The sequence below is a fragment of the Rhinatrema bivittatum genome, chromosome 17 (genome assembly GCF_901001135.1).
Source record: "Rhinatrema bivittatum chromosome 17, aRhiBiv1.1, whole genome shotgun sequence".
NCBI lineage: Eukaryota > Metazoa > Chordata > Amphibia > Gymnophiona > Rhinatrematidae > Rhinatrema > Rhinatrema bivittatum.
Genome location: NC_042631.1, coordinates 51,541,089 through 51,553,998, shown reverse-complemented (window position 1 = coordinate 51,553,998; position 12,910 = coordinate 51,541,089). Strand labels below are relative to the sequence as shown.

At 43.6% G+C, this 12,910-nt stretch overlaps 1 protein-coding gene across 2 annotated transcripts in view; it reads left to right on the top strand.

Moving 5' to 3' along the window:
- LOC115079276 (USP6 N-terminal-like protein) overlaps positions 1 to 12,910 on the top strand; it is a 459,663-nt gene that overhangs the window by 295,609 nt on the left and 151,144 nt on the right. For both annotated transcript variants that reach the window (XM_029582658.1, XM_029582659.1), the window contains one exon: positions 1,099 to 1,147. In XM_029582658.1, the coding sequence (XP_029438518.1) occupies positions 1,099 to 1,147 (49 nt within the window). The remainder of the gene's footprint in view (positions 1 to 1,098; positions 1,148 to 12,910) is intronic.

Here is a 12,910-nt window from a genome sequence, read left to right as displayed (position 1 = left end):
CAGTCTGACCCAAAAAGTTGATACGCCCCGAGTGCTGTCACTCTTCTAGCCCACTTATTGCAACAAGCTATTGCCTAGTTGTTAATATTCAGGAACTATACCTTGAAATAATTGAGTTTAAAAGCATTGGCCCAAGGTATGGTAACAGCCAAAAAGCCGATAGTGTTAGGAATTCCAAAGAGAATTTAGAGTCAAAACAGAAAATGTTGTCATGCCATTGTAGAAATCCATAGTGTTCCCACATCTTGAACACTGTGAGGTCCATATTCAAAAGATTTATGTTGGTGAAATCGACTTTTACTCACATAAATATGACCTTTTAAATATATATATTTATTTATTTATTTAAATTCTTTTAATATACCGATGCTCAAGACGAGGTCTTATGGTACCGGTTTACAATGGAACTAGGGGAAACCAATTAACAATATAAAGAAGGTAAAGTTACATTGAACAGGGAGCATAAACATGGGCTTTGGAAGAAAGGAAAGATTTCAAACTAATACAACTGGAGAGTACCAAAATGGTAGGGAAACATATGGAGATTAGCATAAGGTTGCTGAATTCGGCTGGAGATATATCCAATCTGAATATCGGCTGGAGATATATCCAATCTTTATCTGGGTAATTTTTGTCCACACATGTTTGTGCATACAATGTTACCTGGACAAATAGGAGATGGCGCTGAAGATTTAGTGAGGCTGGGCTAATGTATTTAACTGGATAGCATCATGTTAAGTGCTAACTGGCTAAAAGTGTGCAGAGAAATCAGTCCGTACCAATAGCAGGCCTAAAGTTAACCAGATATTCGGATAAGCTCTAGTGAATATCTAAATAAAGTTATTCAGATAATTTACCCATTCAGCATGCCATCTCATAGTACACTTAGAAAAAATACAAGAAAAAGGCAACAGATTGTGTCTCATGTATCTTCCATGCAAGGAGAGGTTCAGAAAACTATTTCTCATAGTTCAAGAAGTAGAGAGTAAATGGGGGGGGGGGGGGGGGGAACAATCTTTATTTTTTATACACAATAATGAACAGATGCAAATTTCTCTGTCATAAACTTCTCTAACATCTCTCCATAACATTCCACAGACAGCAGGCATTGTTTGATGTCCTCTCGGCATATTCTGTTTATAACACAGTAAGTATTTCTCAATAAATATTGATTTCAGGGCCTGATGGTGACTTGTAATCTCTGTAATCTCCCAACACTCGTTTTAAATAAGATGTTATAAAGAATTCAAATAATCACATTGCTCCATGGATTAAAAGTTGTGGTGTAGTTATTTTTCTATTTGCTTCTCCGCATTGTCAGGTTTTAGTCCTGCTCTGGTTCCTGTTCTTTCAGTTGGAAGTACTACTGGTGTAGCACTCAGGGAGTAGAGGGCCATGTGCTGCTCTTAGAGTGACATTAAAGAGCAGTACTAGAAGAGGATATGAAGTACACTTGTAGACAGGGTACTAAAACAGGGGCGTCAAACTGCAAGGGCTGCAAACCAGTCAGATTATCAGGCTATCCCTAATGCATGTGCATGAGAGAGATTTATATACATGGCCTCCATTGTATGCATATATCTCTCATGCATATTCAGGGCTATCCTGGAAACCTGATTGGTTTGCTGTTCTCCAGCAAACTGTAAAGTTTGAGAGAAGGGAAGAAAGTAGAAAATACCTGAGGCAATGTATGATGTCTCTCTGAGAGGCAGATAGGCAGATATTGATGGCTTCTCAGTAAGAGCCAGTGAACATAAATAATTTCCATGAAGCGACAGTTTGCTGAACATGTGTAATAACAATATCAAAATAGAAAGGTACCACCATCAGAAAGAGGAGAAAGGAATGATAGTCTAACATATTGTAGGACGGGGGGTTGGAAAATAAGAGGCGTAAAACCTAAAAGGGTTATCGTACAAAATTAATTTATTCTATTATAGAAAGCACACATACAAAAATCGTCTAAGAAAACCAAACATGGCCATGTTTCTGTAAATTGCTGCATCAGGAGCAAAGTCATGTGGTTTTTGTTTGCTTGGTGATTATTATGGCATGGGGTGTTTTAATTGTTACGATGATATGCTGTTTTCATTGTGTATGTTATTGCTGGTTTTATGATAATTATGTACTGTATATATTTTTGGTTTGTTAATCACTTTCGGGTAGATTTTAAAAGACCTACATGCGCCGAAGCTGGGAAATACACGTGTGTCTCCAGCCAGCATGCACTGCGCGGATTTTCAAAAGCGACCAAGTATGTGCATATCTCCTGGTATGCGCACAAATCCAAAAGGCAAAAAAATAGGCGGAGTCTGGGCAGGTCATGGGCGCTTTAGATCCCTAAGTAAAAATGTGCATGTACGTACTTGTGTGCACAAGCGTGCACCGGTGTCCTCTACTGCGTATCTTTACTTCTGTTATGGAGGAGGCTTAAGTAAGAAAAAAAAAAAAACTAGGCTACTCAGCAGGGTTTTAAGAGTCTGGACATGTAGGGTAGTTAGCTGGGGGGTAAGGAAGTCCTGTCCTTTAACTGGGAAAACTGGGAATGGACTAGGGAAATGGGTTTTGGTGTTGGCACGCGTATCTTACAAAATTCCCCCACTTACATGGTAGACGTGGCATTTGCGAGCACCCATATAAAACTGTGCACACGTACTTGCCTTCTGACAGTTTTATAACATGCGCGCATATTCACGCGTATGTTATAAAATGGACGTGTCCATGAATGCGTGCCGGCAAACACGTACACATGTGCCCGTGGTGCCAGAATGAAAGCTACTGTCTTTAGTCTTTTTGGATTATAAGTAGTATATTAAGTCCAATTAATATTTTTAAGAGACATGCAGAGCATAAATACAAAAAAAAAAAAAACCCCCAACTATAATCAAGATAAGAAGCAAGACAAGAGTACTGCAGGTGGAAAGTTTCTAATAATGTTCACAGGACAAAAGTGTAAGATTAACTTATGACTGCTTTAGGAATGCATTGCACATGTCTTGTGCTTCAGCTTTTAATCAAGGGGAGGCGCAGTCCTGGACTATTTGCTAAGAATCACTTCCAACCGCTTGCAGAGGTCAAAGCAGCACATTAGAGGGCATGGGGGAGAGATCTCCACCTAGTGTGGCCACCACAGGAATGGAAGGGTATTTTTCAGAATCTAGGTAAGGGGTACATTGCCACCTCTCTCATAGAAAACTCCTACAATTTTCTATACCGATGGTATATGTACCCTCAAAAATTACATAAATTTATGCCAAGGACTTCTGATAAGTGCTGGCGGAATTGCAAGGCTGAAGGCACATATTTCCACATGTGGTGGGACTGCCCAATCATGAAAGGGATATGGCAGGGGATGACTCAATGGTGGGAGAAATGATCCCGGGTATAGCTAATATTATGCCAGGCCAGGCGCTACTAGGCATTAAAATTACAGGGATCTCGGAAGAGAACAACAGATTGGTACATTATATTATGATGGCCACTCGTTGTGAAATAGCAAAATAGTGGAAATCTACTGGTGCACCAACAAAAGCAGTCATACAACAAAAGGTAGAAAAAATATTTTTGTCTAAAATAACAGCATAAAACACAAATGTATACTTAAATTTGCAAAAACATGGCAAGCCTATCAAACTTGGAAATCTACACAAAACCCATGTACACCTCTAATCTCAGATGCTTAGACTTCCTCTTAGTGATGTCATACATGTACAGATGGACTGGGAGCCATGACTGGACCATAACATCAGTCCTTATTCTCAGTATGAGTATGCTGCATGCGTAAGAGGCAGGGGGGAGGGGGAGGGATAGGGATGAAAAGGTTGTAAAAGTTGGATTCTGGAAAAGTAAACCACATAAGTCATGCTCATGTCACTTATAGGGTATCTTACTATATATATGTTGTTGTATGTATCTATCTTCCTCCCTCCTGTCCCATTTCAAGTGGACACCAGCAAGTTTCCCTGCTCTCTCACCACAAGAGGATGGAGTCTATCCCAATGAGAGTCTTCCAGTGTTTTCTATTTAGCCTTCAAAAGCTGCAACCTGAAAGTGGTTCCCAGCAAGTACTCCAGGATTACACCTTCTTCCTCTTGATCACTGGTCAATACTCAGAACTGAAGAAAAGTTTTGAGGGATTTAGGATTTGATTTGATTTGTAATCAGGAAAGGGTACAGCACTCTTGCCCTGTGAACATTATTAGGAACTTCCAACTTTAAAATCATTGCCTTGCTCTTTATATTTTCATTTTCTTTTAGCATTTATGTTCTATATGTCTTTCTAAAATCTGTTTTAAGTTGCTCCCTGAAGCAGGCAATTCGCCAAAACATGTCCATGATGAGTTATTTTTAGAAGTTTTCTTGTATATACTTTTTCTTCATGGATAGGTAGGACCTAGCCCTCCACACAAGTGGGTAAAGTCATCTAATGGCACCAAGCACAGAAAAACCTGATCTTTAGAGCTCAGAAGACTTTCTGAACATGCGCAGGAATTTCAGTATAGCTGCTGCCTGGTGAGCTTCTTCAGTTGTCTTTCCATAGAAATGAATGAACAAAAGAGATCTCTCGCTACTTAACTGCTGCTGGGGGGTTTTTTGAGTTTCATATTTTTTCTCTTTTACTTGACACTATTTCCTTTGTTTCTTTTCTCTTTTTGCTATGAGCCTTCAAAAAGCCCCCAACTTTTATTAGTTAGAGTAGTATTACGTTACTTCAGCATCGTTCTGTCTGAAAAAGGATCATGATACGCAAAAGGCCATTTAAACGTTGCTCTCGCTGCCAGCATAAGACTTATGTCTTAGATGTCTGGGGCCTTTTCATGATATGTCTAATTTTCTGCATGTAGTCAGATATTAATTTGAGCTTTAGAAGATAAGTTAAAAGATTGAGGCCACAGCTCATCAAGTTCCTGTGAGATGCATAGAGTGTTGAGGAAGTGTTGAGGAAGTGGTTGCCATCAGCACCATCTGCCTCAAAAAAAAAACAAAAAACCACTATCCATGAGCACTATCAGTCTCAAAACACTGCACTGATGATCTGTCAGTGCTAAAACTACCAACCACTTCTTCAAAACCGAGAGTCATCAGAACGCCATTGGTGTCAACCATCCTCAGTTCATTGGGCCATCCGTTTCATCTGCTTCGGCACCTATGGTGCAGAAAGCTGTCAGAGCCAGTGTGCATGATCGGCACAGTAGAAGGGAAATTTTTAGACCCGCACACGGGCATGCGTGTGCGTGCAGTTCCTGGCGTGTGCACATGGACGCACTGATTTTATAACATGCACGTACCACCACGCGCATGTTATAAAATCCGCTACCCATGTGCACATGCACACCTGATTTTATATCGGTGGGCATGTGTGTGTTGCGACCGTCGCTGCCCGACGGCTTCACCCTGCCTACCTTTCCTTTTCTGTGACTCCTCCTGCTCTTGATGGACGCCTGGCTGCCGCAGCGTCCGTCTACCATCCTCTCCAGCGTTCCCTGACTGGCTTGGGCGCTGCCTCCCGCCATGCTTTCCAGGTACCTTAGGGCATGCGCACCAAATTTAGGCTCTTAGAACGTTGAAATCCAGAACCTCTGAAATGCTCCCTGTTCCATGCACAAGACCAGAGAGGAACGCAGAGCTCCAAAGCATGGATGAGAAGGTGCAGGAAAGAGGGCTTTAGTTAGCAACTAAGCAACATTTTGGGGAAGGGGGAGCTATTCTGAAAGGATGGGCTCCACCTTAACCAGAGTAGAACCAGGCTGCTGGCACTAATTCTTATTTCCTCATTGGCGCGTTCCTCAGGGACGTCCCCTGTGATGACGTCACGCTGCCCGGATATTTAAGCCTACTGTTTATTGCTAGCCTTTGAGTTAGCAAGGGGTAATCTTACGGATGGGATTCGCTCTCCGTACCCAGCTTCTCTGCCTTCCAACTTCTATTGGACTCTTTCTGCTAATGGGGTACCTGCTTCTCGGGGGCCTCTTTGCTTCTTTCAGGTCGCTGTCAGGTAACCGGTACTCGCTCCTCGAGGGCCCATGTTCTCTGACCCGCTGCCTGCATCTATCTCCTCTTCTACTTGGAGGAATTCGCTACAGATAACATCAGTGAGTACTACTATCATCTACTCCTCAGACCTGTTTCTCTGGAACCAGGTACTCGCTCCTCGGGGGCCTGCCCCCGTCCAAGCACCAGTGCCATCTCTTACGTGGAGCCACTGTGTGAATACTTTGCCAACAAGTTTCTCTACCTCCAAGGATCTGGTTCTCGCTCCTCGAGGGCCAGCTCTCCCTATCTCAGGACTTCTCCATACTTGGGACTCTGAGAATGTTCTATTGTACTCACTTTCTCAGTTCTCTCCACTACAGCACTGCTACCGGAGAAACCGCTGTTCCAGCACCCTGGGGAATACTAGCCCAGTTGGGCTACATCTTCTACTCACTACTGCCACCTCTGGTGGCTTCTCAAACTGACTAAATAAAGAACTATCTGTGTTGGTGTGTCCAGAGCTGAGCCTGACCTGTGGCCCCTCATGGGACTTCCCCCCATGGGTGTGGTCAGCTGCCACAGTGTCCAAGGGTCCACCCAAACCTCACTAACTATAACATTGTGCACGAATGCCAACTCTCACGCGTAAAGGGGGGACATTTTACAAGATGCACGCGACAATGCGATAGGTCCTAATCCTTCCAATAAAGGAGTGGACTGGGAGAGAACTTCCTAAACCCCCTAACTAACCTGCCTCCCTCTTCCCCTATCTGCCCTGACCTCTAAAACCCTGCTAACTACCCTACATTTTTTTACTTTATTACTTACCTGAGGTCCGGAGCAGCAGCAAGTTGCACGGGTCTGGTGTTCCCGGAGTGTGCAGCAACGAGACAGTGCCTTAATGGCACTGTCTCTTGCCTGCCCACCCAACGCCCCCCACCCAGACCCTGCCTCCAGCCCAACCCTTTTTCGGTAGGTCTTCTGCAGTACCAGGAGATACATTCGTGGTTGCGGGAGTTTGAAAATACGTGCGTGGCCGAGCCACGTCCATATCTCGCAGTATAGGCATGTGTAGGCCTTAAGTCTTCTGCTTCTCTACCTTCGGTTCTAGTACGTGAATCCAATACATCTACAGCAACAGAAATCTACATGTAAAGAACACCACAAATTTTCTTTCAGATAATTCCAATCTTGATCATCAACAATTAGATTTCAGAAAGAATTATAGTATAGAAACACTGTTAATTTCTTGCACAGACACCATCTGGCAGGGATTCAACACCGGTACCAAATATATCATGGTCCTACTCGACATAAGCGTAGTATTCAATACTATACACCATATTATGCTGATCTCTCGTTTCACTGAGGTTGGGATGGGAGGCACCATTTTAGCTTGGTTCAAAGATTACTTATCTAACAGAATGCAACAACTTTGTTTAGGTTCTTTCTTCTCTAACTTGTTCTCAATTTCTGCCGGTATTCCACAGGGATCTGTTCTCTCAGCCACTCTCTTCAACCTATACATGTTACAATTATGCAAGTTAATGGCAACTATTGAAGTAAACTGTAACCTGTATGCAGATAGGCCTAATTGGCATCTAAGAGACCATTTTTTCATTCAGTGCTATTCATTCTAACTCTTCCTTATTTTTAGGCTTCCAGCATTAGCGTTCAGCCATTTCAAGGCATGTTTTTTATTTGTATATACAACCTTTTTTAGCAGTTGAAAGGAATATTTTTGAATCTTTTAACTCAATCTGTTCTTTACTTTTAGGCACATGAGCCTTTTATTTCAAACTCTCTTTTGGAATGCCCTGTTATTTTAGTATCCATATTCTAGTTTAAAAGCTGCTCTATCTCCCTTGTAAAGATTAGTGCCAGCGGCCTGGTTCTACTCTGGTTAAGGTGGAGCCCATCCTTTCAGAATAGGCTCCCCCTTCCCCAAAATGTTGCTTAGTTGCTAACTAAAGCCTTCTTTCCTGCACCTTCTCATCCATGCTTTGGAGCTCTGCATTCCTCTCTGGTCTTGTGCATGGAACAGGTAGCATTTCAGAGGTTCTGGATTTCAACGTTCTAAGAGCCTAAATTTGGCCTCCAGAGCCTCCCTCTCACATCTTTCTATGACATTAGTGCCCACATGTACCACAACAGCTGGCTTTTCCCCAGCACTGTTTAAAATCCTATCTAGGTGACGGATGAAGCCCACCACCTTTGCACAGTGCAGGCAAGTTACCAAGCAATTCTTATGTCCACCAGCACCCTAGTGACTCATGAACTCTGGCCGACCTAACCCTTCCCTTCAGGACACAAGCCATTAGAGACCCATCTTCAGTGTAATAGGATAATGCATCACCTGGGAAGCAGGTCCTAGCTACAGGATCACTTTCTGCTACACCAAGTTGATGCACTCTATCCAGGTGACCTTGCTCTCTTGGTTTATCTCACTGATCCTAAATATTCTCTGAGCTGCTTGTTGGGAATATTCAAAGAATATGAGCTCTTTTCAGGGTTCCAGCTAAATTATGAGAACTCTGTAGCTTTGCTCCTTCTAATTAGTGTGAAGAACATATGAGGGGATGGCCTTTCCTTTAAGCAGGCTTCCAGGGCATTTCCCTATTTGTGACTATCACAATTTCTGTGGAATTAAGCTAAATCCAGTATATCTTTACAGTGGTTGAAGAAGGATGAGGTGCAGGGGAGACTAGGATTGCTAGATATGGAGTTTTATAATAATGCTTGTCTGGCCAGGATTGGTTATGTTTGTCCTCATTTTACATTGATCTAGATATGGAGATGACATTCTTGAAACCTTTGCACCACTGGTTCATATTACATGCCAAGGTCCATCAATCACTAGTTCATGTCTAACACAGTGTATTAGTGGCACCTATGAGACACAATTGGAAATTTATTATGAAAACACTCACCTTCTGATTCAGGAGAATGTAGACTTTTTCCAGTTAAAGCATTTTCATCTTTGGCCCAATTGGGAATTAGGCAGGTTACATGTGTCCTCAAAGATGATGGGACTATGATGTCTTTTCAAAATCTTCAAGATCACTATGGGATAGATTTAAAAAAAAAAAAAAAGATTACTTTGCATAAATGCAGTTATTCACTATGTAGGTTCCTTGCCTAAGGGAGGTTTGAACAAAGATCTCATTGCCAAAACAGATGACTTCTTTAAAGTTGAAGAAATAGAGAAGTTGTCTATCTCAGGGCTTCAGAAATCTATATGGAAATGGGCCTTGGTTATTCACACAGTATTATCAGTTAGTGGAAAAATGGAGGAGGGACCCAAAAAAAGAGGCGGAGGGCTCCTTCTCGCTGCCAAAAAAGACCTTAAACTAAGACTCGTAAACACTGACATCCCACCCAGACTCGAAATCAGCCTATTTAAGTCCCAAAACCTGCAAATCTGCTTAATATATGACACACACACCCCCCCCCGGCCTAGTAGAACACAATCCCTCACCACTTCTAGAATACTTAACAGACAACCTTAACTTAGACATCCCTGCTATCATTCTGGGTGACTTTAATCTCCATGTGAATGCCACCCCCCCCCCCCCTCCTCTTCCTGCGAATCCATACTTAACTTTCTTACCGCACTAGGTTTCGATCAACTTATCACCTCCCCCACACACAAAGCAGGACACTCGCTAGACCTGATCTTTATTAATGCCCACTTACACTCCCCCAACCCACCTTCCTGCACACCAGTCCCATGGTCAGACCACACACTCATAAAAGCACTCCTATCCATCAAGCAATCACCCTCTCCCCTTTCTAAACACAAGAGTACCATCAACTTTAGAAAACCCTGCAACAAAATCGATTTAATCACCACAATCACTAACCCCCTCCACCACTTAGACCTATCAAACCTCGACATTGCGCTCTCTACCTGGAATACCCTCACAAGCAATATTGCCAATAATCTCTGCCCCCTTTCATCCAAGGAGATAAATCACTCACATCACGCCAAAAAACCCTGGTACACCCCCGAACTAAAAAAACTCAAACTTGACCTTAAACAAAAAGAAAGACAATGATGCAAAGACCCCTCCCCATCCAAATTGTCTTCATACAAATCTGTACTACACACTTATATGCAGCTAAAATCCATAGCTACCAATACATTCCCAAAGCCCTATTCACATATGTAGCTGCACTTACCAAAACGTCCCCTCCCCCCACCGCTGATGAAGACTCCAAAATCAAATGTGATGAACTTGCCCGGGTCTTCCATGACAAAATCGCAAAAATACTTACATGCTTCCCCACACCCGCCTCCCTCCCAATCTATACTCCAAGCAATCAGATCACCATCCTAGATGCTCTTGACTCAACATCTGCATTAGAAATTGAATCCATTCTAAAGAAACTAAAGCCCTCCACATACCCATCTGACACCATTCCCACCAAGTCTCTCCTATCCATCCCAAGTACTATCGCCAAACCCATGGCTGAGATAATCAGTTGCTCCCTTTCACGTGGAAATATCCCTCAATCCTTAAAGCAAGCAGTAATAAACCTATCCTAAAATAACCTAATCTTGACCCCACTGACTCATCAAACTATTGGCCCATATCCAATCTCCCCGTCATTGCCGAAATCATGGAAAAAATCGTTAACACCCAACTCACAGCACACTTGGAAAACCATAAAATCTTATTCTCTTCACAATTCGGTTTCCGTAAGTTTTTCAGTACAAAACCCCTCTTACTCTCCCTCACAGACACCATTCTCAAAGGACTAGACCATGGTCACTCCTACATCCTCGCTTTACTTGACATCTCCGCTTTCAAGACCATTAACCACAATATCCTTATCAACCGCCTCTCAGAAATCGGCATTTCAGGAACAGCCCTACATTCGTTCAAGTCCTACCTTGAAGACCGACACTACACAGTGAAGATTGGTAACTCAGAATCCACACCCACCCAACTTAACCAAGGCGTTCCCCAAGGATCCTCCCTTTCTTCCACCCTCTTCAACATATACCTCCTGCCACTTTGCCAACTCCTTTCAGACCTTGGCCTCCCCCACTACATCTATGCCGCCAATATGCAAATCCCTATCCCCATCCAAGAATCCCTCTCCAAGTCCCTCAAGACCTGGGAAAACTGCCTCAATGAAATAAACCACCTCCTCACCAACTTACACCTTGCCCTTAACACAGCAAAGACTGAGCTCCTCTTCACCTCTGTTACACGGATACGTGGAACCAAGACTGGTGACCGCTTACCTTGGTTAGTAGAAACACTGGGAACAGGAATCTCGAGGACTGGCGTCAGTTAGGTGACCACTGGTAGTCCAGGTAGAGCCGGTAGCAATGGCAGGAACCAAGGTGACTTGTCCAGGGGCAGGAAGCAAGCAGAGTAATCCAGTAACAGTCCAGGTCAGGGCAGGCAGCGAACAACAGGAACCAAGGCAACTTATCCAGAGGCAGGCAGCAAGCAGAGTAATCCAGTAACAGTCCAGGGCAGGGCAGGCAGCGAACAGAAACCAAGGCAACTTATCCAGAGGCAGGCAGCAGGCAGAGTAATCCAGTAACAGTCCAGGGCAGGGCAGGCAGCGAATAACAGGAACCAAGGCAACTGATCCAGAGGCAGGCAGCAAGCAGAGTAATCCAATAACAGTCCGGGTCTAGCAGGCAGCAAGCAGCAGGAAAACAGCAGAAAACTCCCCAACACTATTCATGACCGAAGCAGCGCGGAAGGGAAGAAGCTCCCTAGAAATAGGCAAGCTTTCCCGAGCTGCCCCGCACTTCCGCCGGCGTCTGACGTCAAAAGGGGGCGTGGCCAAGCCCCGATTTGCGCAGAGCCGCACCGCGAGGGAAGCCAGCGTCAGGGGGAAACGCAGACGCCATCGGGAGAGTTCCTGCAGGTAACAATCTCCACACACAACACAGCACACACACAAGTCATCAATCCCCTCCCCTCCTTGACCCCCTTCAAGCCCAATGCACGCAACCTCGGCGTAACCATTGAAAACCCGAGGAACCTAAAATAATTTATCAACTCCACCTTAAAAAACTGCTTCTTCAAGCTACATGTCCTTAAAAAACTGAAACCCCTCCTTCACCTTCATGACTTCCGCACAGTTCTTCAAGCCACAGTTTTCTCAAAAATCGACTACTGCAACTCCCTGCTTCTAGGCCTCCCCGCTTCAACCCTTAAACCACTCCAAATGCTCCAAAACGCCGCCACCAGAATAGTAACAAACACCCGAAAATCAGAACACATCACCCCAGTCCTTAAGGAACTCCACTGGCTGCCAATATCCTTCCGAATCTCTTACAAGATCCTGTCCGTACTCCATAAAACCTCACACACCTGTAACACACAATATCTTGACAATAGTATTCGCTTCTCCATGTCTATGCGCCCAACCAGGACTGCATACCTAGGAACCTTACACATTCCCTCTCCCAAAACAGTCCCTCTTAACTCTACGAAAGAGTGAGCCCTGTCGATTGCAGGACCTTCCCTCTGGAACACCATGCCCACAGACCTTTGTCTAGAGCCATCCACACAAAAATTTTAAAAAAAGCTAAAGACATGGCTTTTTAAACAAGCGTTCCTGGAATAACCTCCCTCCATGTTAGCCTTAGTCATATTCGCCTCCTCCCTTACCCAATCTTCAATCAATGCTCTATATATTCTCCTTTCCCCCTTCTCAACTCCTTCTGCTCCAATATCGTTATATATATGCTCAAAGAATGTTATGTTCATGCTCCAATAATGTTATGTATTTGCTCCCTCCTACCTTTCCCTACCGCCTTGCACCAATGATGTTATGTATTTGCCCAAATAACTATGTATATGCTCAATAATGTTATGTATTTGCTCCCTTCTACCTCTCTCAACCCCTTGCTCCAATAATGTTATGTGTATGCTCAAATAATCCCCAGCATTATCTTAAATAA